The following is a 23098-nucleotide window of genomic DNA, read 5'->3' as shown; positions in this document are numbered from 1 at the left end:
ATTGCTCTTTGTGCAGATCTCTTGCATGCTATATTTAGGTTTGATTTTTGGAACACCATGTGACCCGAATCAGATAACTTCTGAACTACTAATCATGTCTTTGACACTGACTCCCTCCGTGGCTTTGGGGCATTTTACAGTTGTTTCCCTACATAGAGAATGAAAACAGATATACTCATCTTCCTTGTGAGAGCTTCTGCCAGGGTTAACAACTATTTAAGACATTGGTTTGAAGTAAATTTGATTTTATTATTTCTACTGTAATCTTAGTTTTATTATTTCTTAGATGTTTACCATTCTAAAATGATCTATTGCCATCTTAATTTCCTTAATGGATGCCCCTATTTCACCATTTTAAATGAAATGAGTTTCTTCTGTGTTGTAGATGAAAATAGGGCAGAAAGAAAAAAGCTAAATGCCCTCATTTCCTGCCCCACACAAAACTTCTTCCTATATTTACTAGTTGATCGATCCATGGAGATGAAAAGCTCAAAACATTGACCTGAACTATTTCCCCTTGTGCTAGCTACATCCCTTTTTTAACATGGGAAGTTAGTTATCTGCTTGGTTTTCCCCTGATTTTTCGAGTTGTGCAGCCTGACTTGTATCCTGTCCTCTTGCACTGCTCGAGGCCCCTCCAGCCCTGGAGGAAGCAGAGCTCCGTTTGGCTCCACATGCTGCATGGCTGAGGTTTGGAGCCCATGGTCCATTTCAAGGCATCATCTCTCGTTGTTCACGTCCATAATTGCTGCTTTTTGTGTCTTGGGTGCTTCTGCAGGGAGCTGGAGTACTGGGATTTCTTCTGGCTTCACCTTTTTTTTTGCCATAACCCTTTAAGACCTTTTCATAGGCAAACGGGTCAAAAGATCTGCTTGGCCTTTCAGTGATAGGAAAGGAGCTCAGTTTGACCAGGTAGCTAGTCAGATAAAGAAGAGGAGAAATTATGGCAGTGCTCCCCATCCTTTGGGAAGTAGTGAACAGAAGGGAAGAGGATTCTTTCGTAAGTAAAATTTATTGTCTAATTATAAATAGTAGCTCCTCCCCCCTTTCTTAATTCCTTCAGAATTAAATCCTTTGCCCAAGTGCTTGTTCTTTCCCTCCTACAATGGCAGTAAAAAGCAAAATAATACATAAACTAAAAATTCAGCTTTGAGAAAAAGGCCGATAATGAAATATCTGCCAAAGACTCTGCAATATGTGTCTGTCAGAGAAAAAAAGCAAACATTCTTATATTTGAATCTCTGAAATGTAGCTGCACCAGACTAGTTGGGGAAAATTTGTTTGAAGATGTATTACGTTCCACGATCAAATGGAAAAAATGGCACCTGTCATCATATTTAGAAAACAGCTGGGTAACATGGCCAAGTGCCATAGTCTCTTTTCACATGGCCTTTATGCTGAAACCATCCAAGCTCCATTCTCAGCAACTGGAGAAACCCTGTGCCTTTAAATGGTTACAGAAACATCTACTTAGGGGCCAGCTCTTATTGCAGCAAAGCCTGCTTCTGATGCTTCTAATTAGCGGTTAATGGATTATACTTTACTTTTATAACCAACCCAGCAGGCACTCTTCTATAGTATTTTTCGGCTATTTTTGGTAGAAGATATATGCAATTGCGCTGCTCTTCATGCTTTCATTTTGAGCATGCAGAAAATATTAGAAATAAAGCACTATCTGAGATTATTTTACCACTCAAATGCTTAAAGTCCGATTATGCATTTACTAAATTCCTTTTGCATTTCCTAATTTCCTATTTTCTTTCATCTGATATCTTAGAAAACTGTAATGGGTTAATTGCCCTAACTGATCTAGACTTTGATGCAGAATCTCCTAAATGCATACTTATTGTTAATTAAAATTTTTATATACCCAATGAAAAGCGTGGTTTTTTTAGACTTGCAAACACAGCTCCAATATGTATTTGTTTAGGAAAAAAACATTTTTCTAAGTGAGTCCACGGGTACATTCAGAAGTTTAGATGTGCTTGTGGAAACTAATGATTTTTATCCTTGCTTGGAATTAAAATAGCAATGAGGTTAGTAGCATTAAAGATTTGCATTGCTACATGTGTGCATGTGCCATACACATGTGGGTATATATGTGTATATATTGTATATACACAATATCCATAGTGTGTATACCAACTTGGGGATGTGAATATAAATCTATGCTTAATAAAGAAGTAAATTTCATAGGTTTTGATTGGAAGTTTATACTCTCTCAGGGAATTATTTTGATGTCAGTTTGTAGCAGGAAACCTAGTTTGCTGAGTCTCTCTTAGAACCTGCTGTGTTCACTAAGGCCAAGCTTCCAGTAGGACAAGATCTAACATTGGTTAAACTGGAACAGGAGAGGGAGCTCTCATAGCACGGGCCAGGAAAGGGGAGGATGAGGTACCCAAGCTCAGGAAAAGAGGGGTAGAGGCCACCAATTGCAGGTGAGATGCACCATCACTCTGTTCCTAATTACTGTGGTCCCTTCACCAAAGTGGCTTCTCCGTCCCTTACTTATGTCACAAAAAAAAAAAAAAAAAAAAAAAAAAAAAAAGGAGTTGGCTTAAAAAGACAGGAAATGGCTTAAGGGAGAAGCTACAGTTTATTTGATGAGGAGCTCAATAAAACCCATCAGTGTGCTCCTGCATCCCAGAAAGCAACCATATCCTGGGCTGCAGCAGGAGCAGCATGGCAAGCAGGTTGAGGGTAGGGATTCTCCCCCTCTCCTCTGGTGAGACCCCACCTGGAGTGCTGTGTCCAGCTATGAAGTCCCCAGCATGGGGAGGAATGTAGACCCATTGGAATGAGTCTGGAGGAAGCCACAAAGATGCTCAGAGGGCTGGAGCACTTCTCCTGTGCAGAGACAAGTTGGGGTTGTTCAGCCTGGAGAAGAGAAGGCCCTGAGGAGATTTGATAATCTCCAGTACCTAAAGGTGACATGTAAGAATGAATGGGGACACACTATTTAGCAGGGTGTAATGACAGGACAAGGGAGGATGGCTTTGAACTGACAGGGGGCAGGTTTAGATGAGAAATTAGGGAGAAATTTCTACTGTGAGGATGGTGAGACACTGGAACAGGTTGCGAAGAGAAACTGGATGCTTCAGTCCTGGCAATTTTCGGGGCTGGGTTGGATGGTGCTTAGAGCAACCTGGTGTAGTGGAAGCTGTCCCTGCCCATCAGAGTAGGTTTGGAACTAGATGACCATTAAGGTCCCTTCCAACCCGACCAATTGCATTATTTTATGGTATTATGACTTGCAGCAAAGGAAGTGCCACCTGCAGGACTCCTGCTTTGAAAGCACTGCACTTGCTGGGTACAAGACTGTACAGCACTAAACTGGTATGGTTGTGTTTGTTGAATGCAGTGAATTTCAAAAGGCTTTCCAGAAAAATATTATTTTTACAGAGCAAAGGCTAAAAAGAAAAGGAAGTGAAAGAAAAGGAAAGGTTGGATAGTGGTTATTATGTGAAATAGCTCCCTGACTGTGATGAGACATGGGCAACTTACTTTCCATCCTGGTTCTTGAGGAGGATGGATTTGGGCTTTTCCTTTGTCTTGTAACATTCCCAGAGGAGCAGGCTGGCTGTGCAGGGGATGAAGAGCTGTTGTTTCCCTGCCCCTCGCAGTGCCTGTGTGTGCTGTAGGTGGTGAACAGAGGGATATCTGCTGGGCAGGGCCAGTCCCACCTTGTTCCTGGAGCAGGTCCTCACTGTTTAAGCCACGTTCCTTTCCATTTTCTTCATGACAGTGCAGCAGGAGACTACCCCGTTCTTGAATCAAGGCCATAGTTGAGCCTCTCTGCAACTGTTTCATGTTTGCTCACTTGTAATCAGCAGAAGCTATTCTGACATGCTCAAATGTGCTTTAAGAAATAATGAGATTAATGAATCTTTTTTCCCCTTACAAGAGCTCCCTCTCCCCTTAGCTTGGCTTTCTCCCTAAACTCCTGCAAAGGTAAAGTCCATCGTTGTGCCTGCACTATCTTGTCCTAGTGCACTGTAAATGGTGCATGAGGGCTGCAGGATTTGCCTTCCCTCAGCCTCTGTCTGAAGTGTTAGCCAAAGCCCTTGGCTCCTTAGAGCTGCATTTCTGACCTCCACGTCAGAGTAGTGAAGACAAGTCAGAGGCACCTCAAGTTCAGTGTCAGCATCCCGAGATCTCCATCAGCCAGAGCTCTGGGATTGCCCCTCCGAGCTTCCTCTCTCAGCAGTTTTGTGCCAGGCAAGCCGAGCTTTGCAGTAGTTGAGGTTATTGAGGAGAACTTCATCCCGAAGAGTAAGGCTCCCTCAAGCAGAGTTTGGTTTGAGTTCTCAGAAGGTCAGCGTGGGAAGCTCCCCATAAAAGCTGAACTTTGATGTTGTCAGCCAAGACAGATTCAGAAGATTTGGGAACATTTCTTTTCCCTCTTTATAATTATGTGAAACGCGGGAGACCTGTGAATAGGGTATTTTTAGATTGTACTTTCACATATACAGTATCATAGTATGACAGCAAATTAAAATTCTTATCAAATCCTTTTTTATTTTTTTAAGAAATGTAACTCATAGTGGAAAGTTTGATAAGGAGCAGTGTGCTGCTTGGCACAGGAGTTCTGCTCTTGTTACTAAATGAAACATCACTGGTTGCTCTCATTTAGATGAACACTTTTGGAAGTTCTTTTTTTTAAGGCTAGCGGATTGGACTTCTAATTTTAACTCCTATGGTTTATAATTAGAAACATTTTCAAACTTGTTTACAAACACCTGCACTTGACAGTATGTGTCTGCAATTTTAGAAGGACTCACTTGTCACTTCCAGTAGGGGTTGAGAGGGCATCTGAGTTCTTTGTGTTTGTACAGTTAGTTTCAGGACAGTGGAACAAAAGTGCATTTTTAAAAATAAGAGTATGAGAATGTGATGTTTTGTGAGGGGGTTGCATGCACCTAATTAGCAAACAGGTGTTTTTGAGTAGTTGTGTATTATTTCAAAGTCAGTGGAATTGATTGTTAGTGGTCATTTGGAGCAAGATCTGAACTGGCACCCAAAGGAGAAATTCCAAGAACTAATTTTAGCAGTTGAGCCTCTCAATTGGAAAAGATGCTTTACAGGTTTTCTGTTTTTATCTGTACTTAAGACATATTACTTTCTTGCCAGCTGTCCTTAAGTTATTCAGAAAGAGTTTTAAATGACTTCTGAAAAAATGATTGCATTGTTATTTTATGTGAATTTGGAAGTGAATTGCTAAATGTACAGTGAATGGTGGAGCATGGCTCCCCTTGTTCCTGAGTGGGATGTGTGTGTTAAACAAGTCTGTATGCAACTTGTTTGTATTGTGGTGAGTATCATGCTATGTTACCAACTGGTCAAGTGTATCATCACATTAGAAGTGATCAAAATAATTTACCAAAATAAAAAATAATTCATTTTGGCACTTTACATCTGACTTTTAGCTGCATCACATAGGTTAACAGTGTTGCTTATCAATTCCTAGTGTAATGGGAAAGGTTATTGTTGCTAAAAATTGATGCTGCGTGGGAGGGTGTCAGGAAGAACCCTCCAAATATGCTTCAAGGGTACAGCTGAACCAGAAGTAGTCAAAGCAGACTTAAGCAGTAGTGGAATAAGGTGTCCTATTGATTGCCTAATGCTCATGTTGTTCCTAATTAGTATGAAAAACTCTGGTTAATTATACCAGCCTGTTTGGCTGTTGTGTCCTCTACCAGGAACCATGGTCTTAGAGAAACTCCAATACAGAAGAGAATAAAGAAGTCACAAAGCAGAATGATCACTTTCTGCTGTGTTGGTGTCCATAAAAGCATGGACCTGGGTCCATTTGAGGAATCCACATTGATGTCAAAGGATCATGTCCTCAGAGGCATTTATTCTATCAATTTCACTGAGAGTGGCTATAAGTGGAGTTAGGCACCTAAATACCTTTGAGTATGCTTGTTCTTTGAAAGCAAACCTGCAGTGTGCAGCCTCTGTGTTGTGCTTGACCCCTCTGCAGGGCACACAGCATCACTCACTGGGGGGCCCTTCCAAAGCAATTGCTCAAAAGTAAACAAACAGATAATTATATAAAGCTTTTGGAGTATGATGCACAGGTCTGAAGAATTAGCTTTTGCCATTTGTAAACCAGCTGTGCCTCATATCTGTGTTTCTGAATTCCTTTGAGAAGTACAGTTTTAATAAGCATTCACTTTCTGTAGCAAACAGGCTTTAAATTTTTTTTTACATTTGAAACAAGTAGGCTAGCTAAAATTATGATGTTACTTAGATACTGCACAGCATAATTTCTTAGCTGCAATTAATAAATTGTGTTGTAACCATATTAGGCTGTTACCATGTTTGAAAATAACTTCAAACACAGCTTACAAGCTCCGGTGTTGTCAGGGTCCCAGTTCATCAGAGTTAGAAATACGCGACATTTTAGAAATGGCTCATGATTCAAATATGACCAGAGAAATTATACTTAAGTGGAATTTAATGCTACTTCTTGCTTAACTAGAAATTTCTCTTTTTATGGTGAATTCTATCTGGAAATAGCACTTTCATAACTGATGTACTGAGAGAAATGCCAGTGTTTTCAGTTTTCCTCTTTTTCGATTTGCTCATGTCTGTTCTATGCCCACTTTCTTAAGTGTAAATATGTTTCCAAAAAGTTAGAGAAGGCTTGAAGGCAAGATCTATGCAAGTGTATAAAGATGCAATGATCCAGCAATACCTTGAACATGGGCAAAAACCTCTTTGATATCAGAAGTCTTGACTGACCATGAAGTTAGTGAGAAGATTTCTCAGATGTACCTGTTAAGTAAAAAAATACCTCTATGGAATATTTATAGAGTTATCTAACCTTCATGAGCCAGACCAGTTCTTAAGTGTGAATGTTTGGTGTATATGTGAAGTTATCTGTTCTCAGGATAACCTGCCTTGTTCCTATAGGGAAACTGCACAGAAAAATCTTTCTTTGGATGCATTTAAAATGATACGATCTTCCTCAGGAAATGGTGATTAAAGTAAATACAGGAGTCATGAATGGAAGAAAATGAGCTTCAGAGTTCTGCTTTGATTCTTCTTGTAAAAAATAATTCTTACTTCAGGTAAAATTATTGCTCCTCACTAAGGATCCCATGGTATGATTGAGTACTTTGAGCCATAGCATGCATGGTATACCGGAATGGTCTAAGAATTGAATTAATGTCCTGATAACTGGGCTTATGAAGGTATGTCAAATACCGTCACATTCCACAGGAGAGGACTGTTGAGAAGGCAATATCTGGTAATGGTTAGAAATCAGCTGTGGATATAAGGGGACAGCTTGTAAATTGCCAGAGGGAGTTAATGTAGGTTCCCAGCTCATGAAGTCCCAGCATTGCAGTTGTGTTTGCATCCCCAGGGCTGGAACACATTGCAAATCCCTGAGATGCAAATTCTTTGCCTGCGTCTCCCATGGTACATAGCTGTAAACCGGTCTTTGGAAGTCCATAAGTAGGTGTAAAACATGCACTTTCCATAGAAGTAATGACCTTAAAGAGGGATGGCGAGTATTACAATGGCCTATTGCAAATTATCTGTAGCTTAAATTTTTGCTTTTATTTTTTATTCCTGGTACGTATGTTTTATGTGAGCAGCTTTTTCATGTTTCTTCAGTAATTCCATGCCATAAAAATATGTGGGTTTTCTTCTTAAAGAAACTGTTATGTGCCAGTTGGACCTGAGCTGAAGGGTTACCCAGAGCAAATGTGTATGAAGTGAAACTGCTCCAGGATAACCTGCCTTGGTTTAGGGGAGAGTTAATGATAAATTTATTTTCGTGACCTGTCCGCCAAATATTTGTACACTAATTAGGTCCTATTTTGAGGGCAGAGCATGTGAGCTTCTAAGGAACCCCTTGTACAGAGTGGGAAGGGCAAGAGGATTTTTGTCCCTAGTACATGCAAACCCCACCTTTTTAATGTGGCATCACCTAAATACGTGCATTATTTCTAAGTAGCATGTGAATCCCGGGGCTCCTATGGAGGCATTTCTCAAATTGGCTCAAGGGAATAGCTGTAGCCAGCTCAGGTGTTCAAGTGTAGAGCGCTGGGGTAGAAACTGAACCGAGTCAAGGCATAATCGTGGTTTTAACTTTATATAATGTCTTTTGCAATATAGTAGAGAATGACCCTTATGACTAGTGGCAGGACCTGTTGTATAAGTAATCCAGCCATGGTGCTGGTTGGTACCTTGCTTTTCACTTGAACCTCTCTGCGATGCAGGTCTTGGAGGAGTGAGTGCCTGGTGCAGTCTCTGCCTGACTCCTTGGTAAGTCATTTAAGTCTATCTTTCTGTACAGTCACTTTCCGAACTGCTCAGCAAAAATAAGGAAATTTTTCATAGAGTGCTTTAAAAGAGAGCTGCTAATCAATTTTTCTTATTATTTTATGCCCTGTGATTTTTACACCACCCCCACCAGCTGGTTAATCATGCAAAAGCTGAACACTTCATTAGCCAGAACATGTTTGCCCATGGGCATTTCTGTAGTAAATTAGTTCTTTCTATTTATACAGGTAAGTCATGGCCAAAAGTCTTTAAGGTGCCAAAGGTAAGGGTTCGAATTAATTCTTTTTCTGAGTTTTCAAAAGAACTAGGTTTAACTTTGTGTGCTGTTGATTTGAAATTACTTCTGAAGTAAAGATAGTGTGGGTAAAAGAGCATTATCAGGTTGTTTAGAGATGCATTGTGCCTTTCTGGATCTCAAATTTGGCTTTTGTAGTACAGGCTGCCTTAAAAAAAGCTAAAAAAGCCCAAAACACATACATGCACTCACACACACACACACATATATATATACACATACATATGTATGAATATGCATAGTATCTTCATGCAGAGACTCTGCTTCTTTGAGTGGCATGTGGCATATTGACCTGTGTTTTTAATTTCTTACTCTGTGCCTTTTACACTATTAATTGAAAATATGTGGTTTGCAGATGCTTTTTTGCCTCAAATCAAATGGTGCCCTCTGAAAGCCTAGTTTAGCTTGACAATGAATTTAGCTTTCAGGCTTTGGCCATTGCAATATTGTTTGAATGCCACCATTTCCTGCAATCAATGTAATTTTATATCTACTTGGAATAGAAAGTCAAGATGGTGATTGCCTTAATTTAACTCAGTGTTGTATTCATTAAGGAGCTGATCCCAAATTCCTTTCAGATCAAAGTCTGTCTTGATTTCAGTGGAACCTTTCGGTGCACAAGGTGTGCGGTAGCCCTCTGAAATGTTGTCATTGTGACTAGTGAATAAAAACTAAATGTGTTGCTAAATTTAGGCTGTTGCTCATGTCAGCTTCCTTTTCTAAATGACGGTAAGTGCATTCCATAAATAGTATGCCTCTTATGTTGTCATATCTCTTTGGCTTGCTTTGCAGTATTTTACAGGATATTTGCAAATGAATTTTGTATTCAGTAGGCAGGGGATGAAAATAACACTACTCATTGGGACTCCATTAACCCACAGCTAATGAGGAACCATTTGGAGGGCTGGATGAGTGTAATTCAGATTAGCCTGCATGCCAGGCTGCTCTGCTCCCGCTCAGGCTCTGCCCGTGCCATGCTCCCTGTGCCGTGCTCCGGACGGACGGAGCGCGGAGCGGCGCAGCTCTGACTCTGCCTTTGGCCAGTTAAGTTTTCTGTGCTTCGGCTCCCCTTTTGGAAGGTAGGAGAGGAGAGGGCGTGTGTGTGTGTGTGTGTGTGTGTGTACCCATAGATAGGTGACAGTGATCTTGACCTCCATGGTCAGGTGTTCTGGGATGTAATGAAATACTCCTCAGACACTCCACTCGTGCTCGCATTGTTACTTGTAGAAAAGGGTACTACATGGTGACAGTAAAGGTGGTCCAGACTGGCCCTTAATTAATTTTATTTTCGAAATCTATATTAGTGACTGTCATGAGGGCACCTGGGCACTTCACATCAATAAAAGAATCAATTTAAAAAATGTGTAGACCAGAACTCTGTGTTCACTAACAAAACTCCTGTTCCCCGTTGCGACTAAAGGTCAGTCCAAGGCTGGCCAAGCGGGCAGGACTCGCATTCCTGCGCCCTGGCACCTGCCAGGCGCGGCTCTGGCCCAGCACCGCCGGCAGCAGCTCCCGGTGCCCGCGGCCCTGCGGAGCCCAGCTCGCCGGTCACCGGGACTTGGTATCCCCTGCATGGCTCAAGCTGGTGTCGGGACTGAAGGAAAAGGTGGGGAAAGACCAAGCCCAGTTAAAAATGTGACTTTGGCAGTTGCTGGCGCTCCACTGAAGTGCATGCAACGGGGACTTGGTGGAGCTGTGCTGCTGGAATAGAGGGAGGAAAAACGAGACCTTCTTCTGGAGAACAGGGTAGAGATCTCTTTATTGATGACAAATGTTACATTATGCAAGCTTAGCAAATTCTCTAGGAATATAATGCTTCCCAGTGTTTTCTTAACTTGTGTTAATATTTTATGATACCTGTGCATTAAGGGCCAGTTGCTACAATGTTTAAGTGAGTTTGGGCTGCTAAATTGCTTTTGTGGACTTTTAAAAAAACACTATTGGTCACTGCAAATTAGCTAAATTCCCAATCTCACTTAATAGGCTGATGATTTAAAAGCAGATTTTTTTCTGGTTTTCATGTATTAAGTGAGCATGTGTAATTAAATTAAATGGTGATGCAAAGCTGCATTTTACTTATTTCTATTAAGACATTTGAGGGAATAATCCCACTTCAATACGTATCTAATTGTGCAAGCAGCACTGAAACTAGGAGTTCCTGGACACTGATGTAATTTTTTGAATGTGAAATAATAATATATTTTCATGTCTTGAAATCCAGTTGAACTTGAGCTGAGCTTAAAAATCCAAGATCTGTTTCAGGGGAATTCAGTCCCATCTGGCTGGTGGGTAGCAGGTGTGCAGTGTGTGTTTGAGGGAGGGAGGTGATTGCAGGGAGTGAAACATTTCTCTTTTCCTGTAAAGCTTTAATTCCAGTTTAATGCTGTGGTCTGAAGCTCTCTGCAGTTTAAGTTCTCGTGTAATTACCTACATCTATTGTTGGTCTCCATTTCTAGACAACATAATGGTGATGGTGAATGGCAGAAGCAAGTAAATGTCCAGCATTATGAAGAAATATAGTTTCTAATTCTCAAAGTTTGGATTTATTTTCTGTTACACCCAAGTCCCTTGTATGGGAGAGTGTGTTTTTACAAATTGATACAGACGTGATCTTGAAGAGCAAATGAGAAAGGTTTCATTGCAGTGTTCAGGATCAAGGTCTTTTGAGTATTTTTATGTGTTCCCACAGCAGCATAGAGAATGTTTTTGTTGTGTATATTTTTATAAAGAAAAAAACCCCCATCTTATGTAATTTTTGTTTTCATCCCATAATAGACAGGTTCTACATTTTTTATTACTGCGGTTGTAATGAAGGAGGCTTTTTTAGTCTTTAAAAGTATTTTAGCAATCTATTGAATACTTTTTACCTCTTAACCTTAAAAAACTTCTCCCAGCCTTTCTCATTTTCTTCTTTCTCTTTCCCTTTCTTCATCTTTTGATCAGATACTGCCAGTCAACCCCCGCCTCTGCCTGGGAGCTTTTTGCTTGGGAGGTTCAAGAATCTGCTCTTCCTTGATTTTTGTCACTAGCTATCAAGTCAGCTCCCTTTCACACTCCTATCGACTCTCCCTCTTCCAGCTTCTAAATATTTCCTCTTCTTTTTATTTATCTTCACTGCTATATAACTTTGTGCTGAAGAGTCTTCCAGCGCATGAGTTTTTTATGGGAGTTGGCATGCAAAGCACTTCTTACTTAGCAAAATAAGTAAGCAAACATACTTCTTTTACAGTTTTTGAGTTCACACAGTAGATGACAATTTTGCTGCTGTATTTCACAGGTTTTTTTCATGGTGAAGTGACTTAATTTCTAACGTAGAGTGGAGCTGGTGCTGTGTTGCCAAGGGAAGTCCATCTGGTTTGACAGACGAAATGATAAACATTTCTCTGGACATCCCTGTGAAGTTCTCCCTTTTGTTTGTTTGCTTTATGAAGTTAAATGGAAGAGGTCACCCCCTTTGACAGAGCAGATTCTTTTTTCTAGCAATCGGGCTTTGCAAGAAAACATTTTTTATTAAGCAAGTCATCCATACCACACCGTAGGCTGTTTGAGTGTAACAGTATGTTACAGTCTGCAAAGTTAATGCAGTTAATATTCAACTGAACTTTTGGGGGGTTGCTAATCCCTTAGGCGGGCTTAGCAGAAAGGGCAAACATATTTATAGCACTTTGAATCAGACTGCAGTGAACAAGTAAGAGTATGTGTTATACCATGCAAATGTTACACAATTTCAGGAAAGCTCAGTGCAGAATCATCTTTTAATAGTGTTTAAGTTGATGAAATATCTTGTCTGTAAGCAACAGAGTTGTTAGTTCAATGGACAGTAGGTCTGTTAAAATGAAACTCATTGAAAGGTCTTGAGATTGTCGTTCTGGTGGTAAGTTCTGAAGGTTCTGAACAGATTTATGGGCTGTCTAATTAGGAGCTAACTGTATTCTTTAAGCTCTGTCATTTGTATTATTCCCTAATAGGATTTAATTGGACTTTGTCACATACCTGGCTATGACTGAGTGTGTGCGGGGTTGTCAGCAGCCTCTTCCGTGTAGACCTCGGGCTCTTACTATCTTTGTAGAAGTGAAAAGATCATTCCTGAGAGATCTTTGCTCCAGAAGTGTGACATGGAAGTGTGACACTGGACAGAGCTTGCTTTGGTTAGAGCCATGGGCACCCCAGGCAAAAAGAACAAGAGTCAAGTCACAAGTTGCAGGCCATTCATGGAAAAGCTGAAGTACTCAGGCTGAGAATGTCCAGCAGTGAGGGCCACATCTCTGTGAGACAGAAAATCTCCACGTTTATGCCATGGACAAAACTTGCATTGAGTGCAAAGTTACATAGAAAAGCACAAAAAGGGCCCCGTAATGTTGCCATCCCATCAGGAGCCAGAGAAAGAGGAATTATGATCTTGGATTTTACACACAATTTGATTGTGTAGAGTTTTTAGGCAAATAAAAGAGATCTGTCATTTGGCAGTCAACAAAATATAATTTGTACATACAAAAAAAAATTTTTTTATTTTCAAAGAGATGAATGCATTTGCTAACAGCTTTAATCTATATGATAAATTTTTAATGTCAATTTCTGGTACCCTATCAATGCAGAATACAGGCCTGACAAAGTGTCCATTCTATTCTAATTAAGGTTTTTAATATGTTTGACCTTTTGGCTATTTTTTCCATTTTTTCTAGATATTAACTATTGGAAAGAGTGGCTACAACATGAAACCTGACTTTAAAAGGGGCTCAGGTGCCTGAATTTATACGTGCACTCAAGTTACTTATTGATTTGCCACCTTACCCGTACCCATTCCTTTCATTTTTCTTTTGCTCTTTGTGAAGCATACTGGCCATTCATAGTACTTCAGGAAAAAGTCTAACAAAATAATTAATATGTCAGAATTGTTGGAAAAATGGAAATATGTTGCAAAAGATTTTCAAATCTATTTGTTATATTTGCAGTTAAAAATAGCATGACTGAGTACCAGAGCAAGTTAGAATTTTGTATTGGAGTTATTTATATCTGAAGTACCTGAAAATAACTAGTTTATTATGTACAAAATTTGAAATTCCAGAATACATTAAAACATTAGCTCAAAGGTCAAAAGCCTCTCCCAAGGAAGGCAGGAAATCAGAAGGGAATTTGGGCTAATCAGGTTCGTTCTGTGATGGGGCTGATGTGGCTGACACCGTTTGTGGCTTCCTTTGGTTGCCCATCCTGCATGTGCCTAGCTCATCATTGGATCAGCTTCCATGCAAATCCAGCAGCATTCAGCCTTAAGCCTTGACCTCTATAACACGATCTTGTAGCATTTCTGTCATTGTACTGAGCCGTGAGTGCAGGGGTCCATTGCACAGAGTGTCCTGGTGGTGGAGGTCTGCTGAGTGTGAGCTGCACATCCTGCAGCCACCTAGGAGCTTAGAAATGGGTTAAACCATCTGCAGTTCTATTGTGGAAACAGAGTTAACAGTCTGGTGATGTTAACTGTGCTAAAAGGTAGGATGTGTGTGTGTGTGTGTGTGTGTGTGTGTGTGTTACTCTGCTGAACTCTATACATTTATGAGCTCTTTTTATAGTACCATTCCCAGCAGCATTCCCAGGAGCAGTCCAGGTCCAATCAGGACTGGTATGCCATTGTGAGAGGTGTTGTTCTAATTCATGTGTGAACGTGGAGTGGTTGCTGCCCTGAGGATATTACAGTGAAATTACAAACAGGATGAAGAATAGGAGGAGGTGTGGAGGAAAAGGAGGGCAGCTGCAGCAAGGTGCACTTGTCTGGTCAGGGTTATGGTATATACAGCCTGATGCCAAGTGATGGGCATTTCATTTATTTATAAGTCTGCTGCCTTCAAAACAATTAGCCTCTTTGTCTTTTGTGTGTGTCTTAGTTATTTAAGACAAAATGTGGAGAGTACGAAATTAGTCATTCCCAAGATCCTCCTGCTCTGTCTCTAGCAATGACCAACCCCAGGCACCTCAAGTGCAGTTGTAAGAGCCTCACAATGGGCAGACTTGGGATAATCTTCTCTCTACCCGTTCTCATCCTAATCTTTCATTATTAGGGATTAATTTAAGCTTTGAAGCATGAGGTTTAAAAAAATATTGTGTTTGTTGTTCCCCCTCTTCCACTGTCAACCTTGTTTAAAATGTGAAATATCCTCCCAAGCCTGTCATCTGAGCTGTTTTCAGGGTAATCCTACCTGCTCCTTGGTGTGTTGGCCAAACCTGCAGCTTGAGAGCTGCCATGGTGGTTTTGCTTCCTCTGGTGCCAGAAGGCACTGGTAGATCCTTTTCCCCAGGGAGGTGGGTGCAGGCAGAAGCATGTTGAGCAGTTATGGCCTGGGTGTTCCCATGTCACCATATGTCAAAGCTGTGATGCTGCAGCTGGATCTCTCTTCTTTCTTTTAATATTTTAGTGGCTAATTTGCAGTAAAGCAGAATAGGAAATAACCATAAATAAATCTGGGAACCTTTGTATTAATTTCTTTTGCTAGCTGTGTACATATGAGCAGCTTGCCATTTGCATATGTGAATCTTGTCATAACAATTTTGGGAAGTGATTTGTTAATAATCAAGTTCTCAGAACAGCTCTAAATCAGTAATTGATGTAGGTCTGGATAAAGCAAGCCTTCCGCCTGCCTGTTTTGTGGAGCATTTTTGGCAAGTTTCAAGCTAGTGTGAAAACTAGCCATCAGAATAAAATTTAGGACAGCTGGGATGCTTTGCAGTGAAGACTTTTGGCTCCACAGTTCAAATAATCACAATAGCAGCTCAATTTAGCCTTTGGCTGGGTAGGTTTGGCAGGGCACAATGAAAAATAATTATTTCATGGCCTGCTTATTTGTCCCTTAACAAATAAACTCTCTGACCTATGCAGGCTTATGTAAATATGCTGCCGTATGTGGGGTTGTAGAACACTGTCATGTCCCCATTTGGAAATATGTTTTATTTGCCCTCGTGTTGCAAACTTTTTTTAGAGTTCTGTTTTGGAAGCAAAGAAAGGGATAGGATATATCAGATTCTGAAGCCCAGACAGCCAGGCACAGAGTCGAAAAAGCTATCTAACAGTCTTTTTTTCTGAAAACACATCCATTAGTATGCAGTGTTTTCACTGCTGTAATAATAAGAGCAATCATGATACGAGCAAGTCCGTCTCTTCGCAGCCTTCCCACGCGGGATGGAGAATGACAGCTCCTAAAGCATTTGGATATTTGCCTGAATGTGTGCTGCTTAGCTAACAGCAGTTCAACTTGCTCTCCATCTTATGGCTTCCTGGATATCCTTCTCAATTTTTTCAGTGACAGCTTAAAATGTGAGATGTGGAGGGGGGAGATAAAAGCTTTAGTGAAAGGCTTTTTGTGTGTGTTTTTAAGGGGACGTTTTACTACTCTTGATGATGGAGGGATGTGCCACACTATTTTCTGTTCCCACCATTTTAGTATTTGCACTTTCTGTTGTAGTGGCAGCAGCCAATCCATAGCAGTGTCTTTCTGCTTCCCCCTCTGGAGAGGGGAGAATGCACAGAAGAGCACGTATCAATGGTTTTGCCTCCTGGCACCACCATTTTGGTTGTGCAGCAGTAAAAGAAAGCCTTTTTTCCAAAGAGCTGAAAGATCTCTCTAGAACGTCTGCCGTTGCACACTCGTGCACAGACACGCGCACACTTGCACAGGCTCTCGCCGAGGTGGCTACAATCTGATTTTAATAGTGGCACTCCTTCTCAAAGTGTCATTTAAAAAAACATCAGCAGTCATGTCATGCATCGGGATGAATTTCTAAATGTAAATGAGATTCTCTCAGTAATTTATTTACATTTGTTTTCAGCACAACAAATGAGACATCACGTAGCTTCATAATTTCCCATGACCGAGTCACCAGCATGAGGTGTGTAATTTACTCTGATTTAAGATGCTTATCTAGAGGTTCTTGCAACAATACCTGGTGGGCTTTTTTATACTACTTTTTGCTGGCTTTTAACCCATCTACTTCACCTCCTTCTCTGTATTTTTGGCTAAAAAATATTAATGTGTCTGCTTCTTGAGGCCTTTTTTCAGTAGAGCTGAGAGGGATGGCTTTGTTCCCTAAAGCATGTTATTTTCCCTGCCATTTCTTCCTCATTTGGTAAAATCGTTGAGGGTTTCCAGAATGTACCTCCATTTACATTATGATGATGTGGAAAAAGGAAAGCAATGCTAATTGTGGGCATTTCTAATGGCAGAATGTTTGTCCAGAAATGAAACAGTGCAGTGGGAAGCATCCTGCAGTCATTTGTTCTCCCCTCTTCTCAGCTGAAATACTAAATCTTAGACCTGTTCTTGGCTGTAATACTGACTTAGGTTTCTGATCTGCCTGTAGCTGAAATGATTCTTTGCTTGAGATGGGATGTGAATGCCAGTTTTCAAATTATGTGGACACAGTCATGTACTACAAAACTCATTTATTTTAAGCCTGTAGTTGAACCATTTAGATGTCTAACTACTTGCTTAAGTATTTCAGGTAGGTAGATGATTAAAGGTGCAATGTACCATGCATACAATTTTGTACCTCTTATCTTGCAGACCTGGTTACGGCTTGAGTAAAAATCAGGGCAATGGCTTTTGCTATTTTACAGGTTATCAGCACAGGAGAACTGAGATACTTTGGTGAAAGTTACTGGTAAGTCCAAAAGTGGTACAAAATGCTATAGTTTGGGATGTTACAGTGCAAAAATATTGTACATCTTCGTGGAGATCTGCAGGATTCACACTGTGTGGGTGATCTTTTCCTCTCAGGGAAGAAGCATGACATTTCTTTGTGTTAATTCCCAATGCAAAAATCAGTATCTTCCTTTAAAATGAGTAGGAATATTCCAAAAAATAATAGATTTAGACTGGTTTTAAATGTGCATTGTACATACTAGGTCCCAGTTGATTTAATTTTGGCCTGCTGGCCATTTCCTTAACATTGCATGGGTCTAGCACCAAATTATGCTGATGGCCTGTCTATCACCAAATTATTTACAGAACTGCGGTTAAATTATAGAAATCTTCCAGACAAGCAGTGCTCTGGGCAAATTATTTCATCAAAGTTATTTTCCATGGTATACTTAAGCAAAAGCTTACAGGAGCAACATTAATCTTTTTTTGGTATGTGATTATGCAGACGTGGTAACAGCCCCTTTTTAGAAATAGCTTCCTACCTGGGAAAACAGAAGGGAACCATGATATGGAAATTAGTTCTCTCTGTGCTATCCTTGGTTTGAAGCAAACGTTTTATGTCAGGGAAACACAGAACTGGGGCCAGCAGTAGGATGGCCATTTCTGCACACTGTCAGCTCCTTCCAGGTCTTGGGGAATTTTCTTTCTGTAGACTTTTAACTGCACACTTCTCTGAATTTGTAATTCAGATACTGCAGAAGCAGGTCAGCTGGCTTTACTAGTTCTCCATCACATCGAGGCCCAGTGGTCACTGCCCACTTTTCCAGAGAAGATTTGCGTATCTGAGGGCAGTATAGGCATTTTCTGCATTACCCCCATCTAGCAAGATCTGAGCTGTGGCATGATAATGAAATATACAAAGAGAATATAAATCCTGAAAGCAGCCCTAACTCCCTATTGTAATTGGCATCCTTTCAGACTCTGTTCCAGAGTTTAGAAATATAGTCAGGGTGGAACATCTATATTTGGGTTTATATGTAATGGTCATACCTACTGGTTCACTTGGAGAAATCTTGGCATGGATCACTATTTAAGGACCTTGGGTGCAGCACTTATGTTTAGCTCAGTGTTTTTTATCACTGCATATTTTTTTTAGTATTCCATGTTGCCATGTTTGCTCCGTGAGACAAGAATGCCTTCCCAGCCTCTGCACGGCTGTGCGCTTTTTGATGAGCAAGTATAGAAATTCAGGTTTTAAACTGACTCCCGTGAATAAATTCCTCTAGGAAAACAGGTGCTAAAAATCTATGTTTTTCAGACCTTTCCCTGCCCACATACTTAGGGTAAGACTGAGCCTAAGTAGATGGCAGGCTGGAATGGGACCTCTGTGCTCAGGGCCCAGATGTGGAAAACCGTATGTGTGTGAGGATGGCAGACTCGGGAACTTTATCATGAGAGCTAAAGGTTTTTGCAAAGGTTTTTTGAACACCTGATTTAGCTTGATTTCTCTCTGGTGTTGGGTGGTGGTTGCTGTTATGTGGGGCCACACCTGGGGATCCCCCCTTGGCAGCTCACCCAGGGCGACTCAGAGGCAGCTGGGAGGTGACACTCTAATAACTGGGGTTTCATGGTGTTGTTAGAGGATTTTTTTGGTTTATTGTTTTTTTGATTGGTAGGATGTGAATATATGTGAAAGCTGGATCTCCTTTACTTGTGATCCTCAGCAGATGCAAGTCTGATTAAAAGTCCCCTAATTTAGAAATGCTTGTAAAGACAGGAAGATACTTAAAGCTGGCTTTGTCAACAAAATGGAGGAACTGTGCTCTTGGGGCCCATTAACAGCAGTGCCAAGATGGCCACTGCTGCACAAATACTGGGAATTAAGTTTCTACAAAACCGTAGAAGCTCCAAATTGTATATCTCACCAGTTCTTTATTCCCCCAGTTATAATCCATATCTTACTTATTGCTAGAGTCAACAGTCTAATGGTAACAAAAAATACAACCTTTCATCATCTATTGATTTTCAGTCTTTAAAAACTGACAATAAGCTATTTTTTGTCCAATTTCTCAATAAATAGGAACATTTATTGGTTTTTCAGTTTTGTTATATTACATTAGAATATATTTTACTGCATATAGTGGGTAATGTAGCATCAGGAGAGATGTTTAAATTCAGCAAGTAACTTTTGAAACTGCATAGCTCAACTGAGATATGTAAACAAATTTGTAATACTAGTTTAATTTAGATTACAATGCAGAATACTCAGCCTGGAGCTCATTTTTCTATTTATTCCATTATGATCCTCAAACTAATGGAAGAGAATTGTCATAAAAAATAATTACAGTAAAGGTGAACATCTACTTTCTTCTCATAAAAATAATTACAGTAAAGGTGAACATCTACTTTCTTCTTTATCTGAGGAAGAGGGAGGAATTTTGAGGTATAGTAAGCACCGTGGTATCAGGGTTTTTTTCCTAGAAATCCACCAATGACAGTGTTGTATAGGTTGGGCAAGTCATAAATTCTGTCTGTGCAATACTGTGTCAAACGACACGGCACAAACATCATCTTTCTCAGTGACCTCAGTTACCTTCTCTCCTCTTGAAAAAGGAGACAAATTATGATGTGATTGAGCTGTGGCAGAACTTGGGATGTAGATCCCGAGTTTCCTCCTCACTGCCACCTGCCTTCACAGCACAAGATCACCTGGTAGGTTCTTTTCCTTTCCAGAACCTCTCAGGAGAACTGAAGATCAACAGTTGCCTCTTGCTTACTCTTGTGGTGATGAATGGCAATTTGATGGTATTTTCATCTCTGCTAAAAAAACAGTTTAAGCTTTTTTTTTTTTTTTTAATTAAGAAGCCGGTAATTTCTCTTCTGGTGACATTCAGTCCTACAGCCACAGGCAGTAAGCTCTTAGATGTGGAGGTGCCTCTGCTGAGGTGAGGATGTATGAAACAATCCTCTGCTTTACACCAGCTGTGCCACCAGCTCTGGTCTTTGCTGACCCAAGGGGTTCTCTGGCTTCAAGGCTACTAGTGTGAACAGGTAGGCTTCCTAGGAGGCTTCTCAGGTGTAAACATTCACTTAGATGGTGAAACCTTTTCCTGAACACTCTGAACAGGGAGGCAGTTCTGGCTTATGTTTCATAACCCTTTCACAGTAAGCAAAGAGGGAACCATTTGGGCAAAACACTTCCTTTGGGTGTCTTGGGTGTGATTCTCTGAGGCACAGGCCCTTTCTCATAAGCTGCTCTGGATCTTGCTGTCATCTCTGTCTTACAGGATCTGATGTACAAAGAGTTAATAGATATCCAGTGACCAAAGCCATTTATATTTCTCTTTATATACAGAAGTGAAGTGGAGCATGTAAAATTGGAAAGCAGAACCAAACCTGAAATTCTCTAACTTTATGACTAGTGTGTGTGTTATTTTCCCATGATCTTTAATTACATTCTGTTCTGGAGGGGGGAGAGGGGGAATGCTAATCTGGTGCACCAACTGGGGGAAAAACAAACTGTTTTACAGCGGGAGTCTAGATGACAGCACACAGCAAATGCAAAATCTGACATTCATATGAAAGTGGGCTAAGCAAGACCATAGAAGAGAGGCAAAATGACTGCAGCAAGAGGAATGCAAGTGGTTTAAGGAAACCATGGTTTCTCTATTTATTGAAATAGCGCAGCCGACCTTTGAGGTGGTGCTGATACAATGTAGATTTTGTAGAGCAGCACCAAGAGAGATGGCTGTCATAAAGAGAATGTGTGATTGGATTCAGGCTCATGAGAAGCTAGGTTTAGGAGAGTATTGCCCTTCCCTCTTTGAACATATAATATAGTGAGGCATGTCTCATTGCACTGAATGGAAAGATGCTATTTTCAGGACTGCTGTTGCTGTGCTTGCTAATGAATTTCCAAGGGGTGTTTGAGCCTTGGATATTGACTGTAGAGATGCTTGCAGTCAGTTGGAAGAGATGTGACTGAACATGAAGCTTAGTTCTGTGTGAATACAATCCTGCTCTCTGTGATTTTCCCTCAAGTTGTATATTCAATATCACTCTGCAATCATAAATAATTTGTAGAAGTCCAGCTGTGACTTAAGGCTTCTCTACAAACAGCATCCAGGGTGGAAAGTCACGTGGTACCCTTTTTCTTTCACTGACTAAAATAGTTTAAAAAACTGTTCCCACTTCCAGTCCAAACATTAAAACCAACAAACTGGTTGAGTGCAGCATAAATGGTCTCTGCCCTGTTTCTTGGTCCTGATGTCTTCTTCATCCCCTTGGGATGGGAGCTGGGTCACAGCATGCTGATGTGCTCTCCTGCACCAGGGGGACTGAGTTTCTGTGCAGAAGTAAATGCCTTTGCTAAACAGCTTGACTTAGCAGCACTATACATTTAGTATTTATTTGAGTATTTATTAATGCTGTTTAAAAACAACATTCCTGGGATTGTTCTGGTGTTGTGTTTGAAAGGCAATAGCCAGTCTGGCTTAAAGGTATCCTTTGTAAATAAAGGTTTTAGGAACAGGTCTTACCTTGAGTCTTTCCCCTCATGTTCATTAGCCTACTATTCAGATGTCAGTGGATTATTTTGGCTTGTTGGATGGTGTATTCTCTGGGAGGAGAACCTCAGGAAGCTATGATGTGTGTCAGTTTAACACCTTTGAGTGGTGTGTGAGGGCGTCTCTCCTGCTCCCCAGCACTGGTAACCCATGAATAATCATGGAGCCAACTGGGCAGTATGTTTTTAACTTCTCAGGATCAGCTGTGGCTGGCGTGGATCCCTGGGGTGAGATCAAGGATGAAATGAACTCTTGTGTGCTTGGATGTGTTGATTATGAGCAGATCATCACTCAACACCCATGTTGTTATCACATTCTGGGCAGTTTACCTCCACTCCCAGGAACAGTTGTAGCAGTGAGCTTTAATCTGCATTCCAATTTTAAATTTAGCTTCTGTGTGAACCCCTAGAAAAAAAAGTTAAATTGTGCTTTGAAATAGAAAAAAGTCAAAGGTGGAACGAGAGGGTATAGAATAATCAAGATGCTTTTTTTTCTCTTTGGTAAATGCTAGGAAGGAACAGGAGCATAATGTGACTCCTCTCCTCTTGCTCATTGTTTTTTCAGCCAGCCTGTTACATACACAGTGGTCCCAACACCTTCAAGCATTTCCTACCAGCTCTGTCACTCAGAAGCCAGACTTCACTCCTTTACCTTTTAGCAGTGCTGTGGCTCAGGGTATTCCCTTGGGACATCCTCTGCACTTGCTACTTCTTATCACTCTCAACTGGAGAAAGCACGCTGCACTTGCCATCCAAGCCCAATGGCGCACTTAAGCTGTATAAAGGCCACTTGACATCATTTACATTTTTCATTAGCCTTCTGAAGGAGTTTCTCAAAAAGTGCAGTGGCTTTCCTAGCTTTTGAACTGCTTTGGAAGACTGTAATAATTTTGTACCACTAGCCTCAGAGTAGCCTATAATTGTTATGCAAAACATTGCCCAAACATAACATAACTAATTGCACAATTAAGATTGCTTTCTCCTCATCATCCCATTCATCATACTCCTCATTCACACCTATAGTCAGCATCTGGCATTAACAAAGGCTCTATTTGTCACATTAATACATTCCTTTTGTAGTGAAAATGCCTTTTGTATATCTCTTTGATACTTAAGGGTCCTGCTAGCTTGTTCAGTAAGCCTGAAAACAGTGACTAGAGAGCCTTGTAGGGTACATCCCTTTTTCAGATGTTTAATAGGAATGTAATGCAGTGGTACTCCAGGATACAAACAGCAACTCTGAGAGCTCAGAAAAGGAACCTGATACAAGTCAGCAAAAGACCCCCCCTTTCCTTAACAACATTGAGGTAA

General features: G+C 40.7%; 1 protein-coding gene across 14 annotated transcripts in view; it reads left to right on the top strand.

Moving 5' to 3' along the window:
- ESRRG (estrogen related receptor gamma) overlaps window positions 1–23098 on the top strand; it is a 371470-nt gene that overhangs the window by 25676 nt on the left and 322696 nt on the right. For 3 of the 14 annotated variants that reach the window (XM_064709124.1, XM_064709119.1, XM_064709113.1), the window contains exon 2: window positions 8235–8280. The exons of 8 other annotated variants lie outside the window; for them this stretch is intronic. Coding sequence is in view for 1 of the 6 variants with exons in the window: in XM_064709113.1 (XP_064565183.1) it covers window positions 8235–8280 (46 nt within the window). In the remaining 5 variants the exon portion in view is untranslated. Of the gene's footprint in view, window positions 1–8234; window positions 8281–8512; window positions 8561–23098 lie in introns of those variants that run through there. 3 more of the 14 variants (XM_064709125.1, XM_064709118.1, XM_064709133.1) reach the window with 2 other exon arrangements.

Source organism: Zonotrichia leucophrys, chromosome 3 (genome assembly GCF_028769735.1).
Source record: "Zonotrichia leucophrys gambelii isolate GWCS_2022_RI chromosome 3, RI_Zleu_2.0, whole genome shotgun sequence".
In the NCBI taxonomy this organism is placed as follows: Eukaryota; Metazoa; Chordata; class Aves; order Passeriformes; family Passerellidae; genus Zonotrichia; species Zonotrichia leucophrys.
Note: the sequence above shows the minus strand (reverse complement) of the source record. Positions and strands in the feature narration are given on the sequence as shown.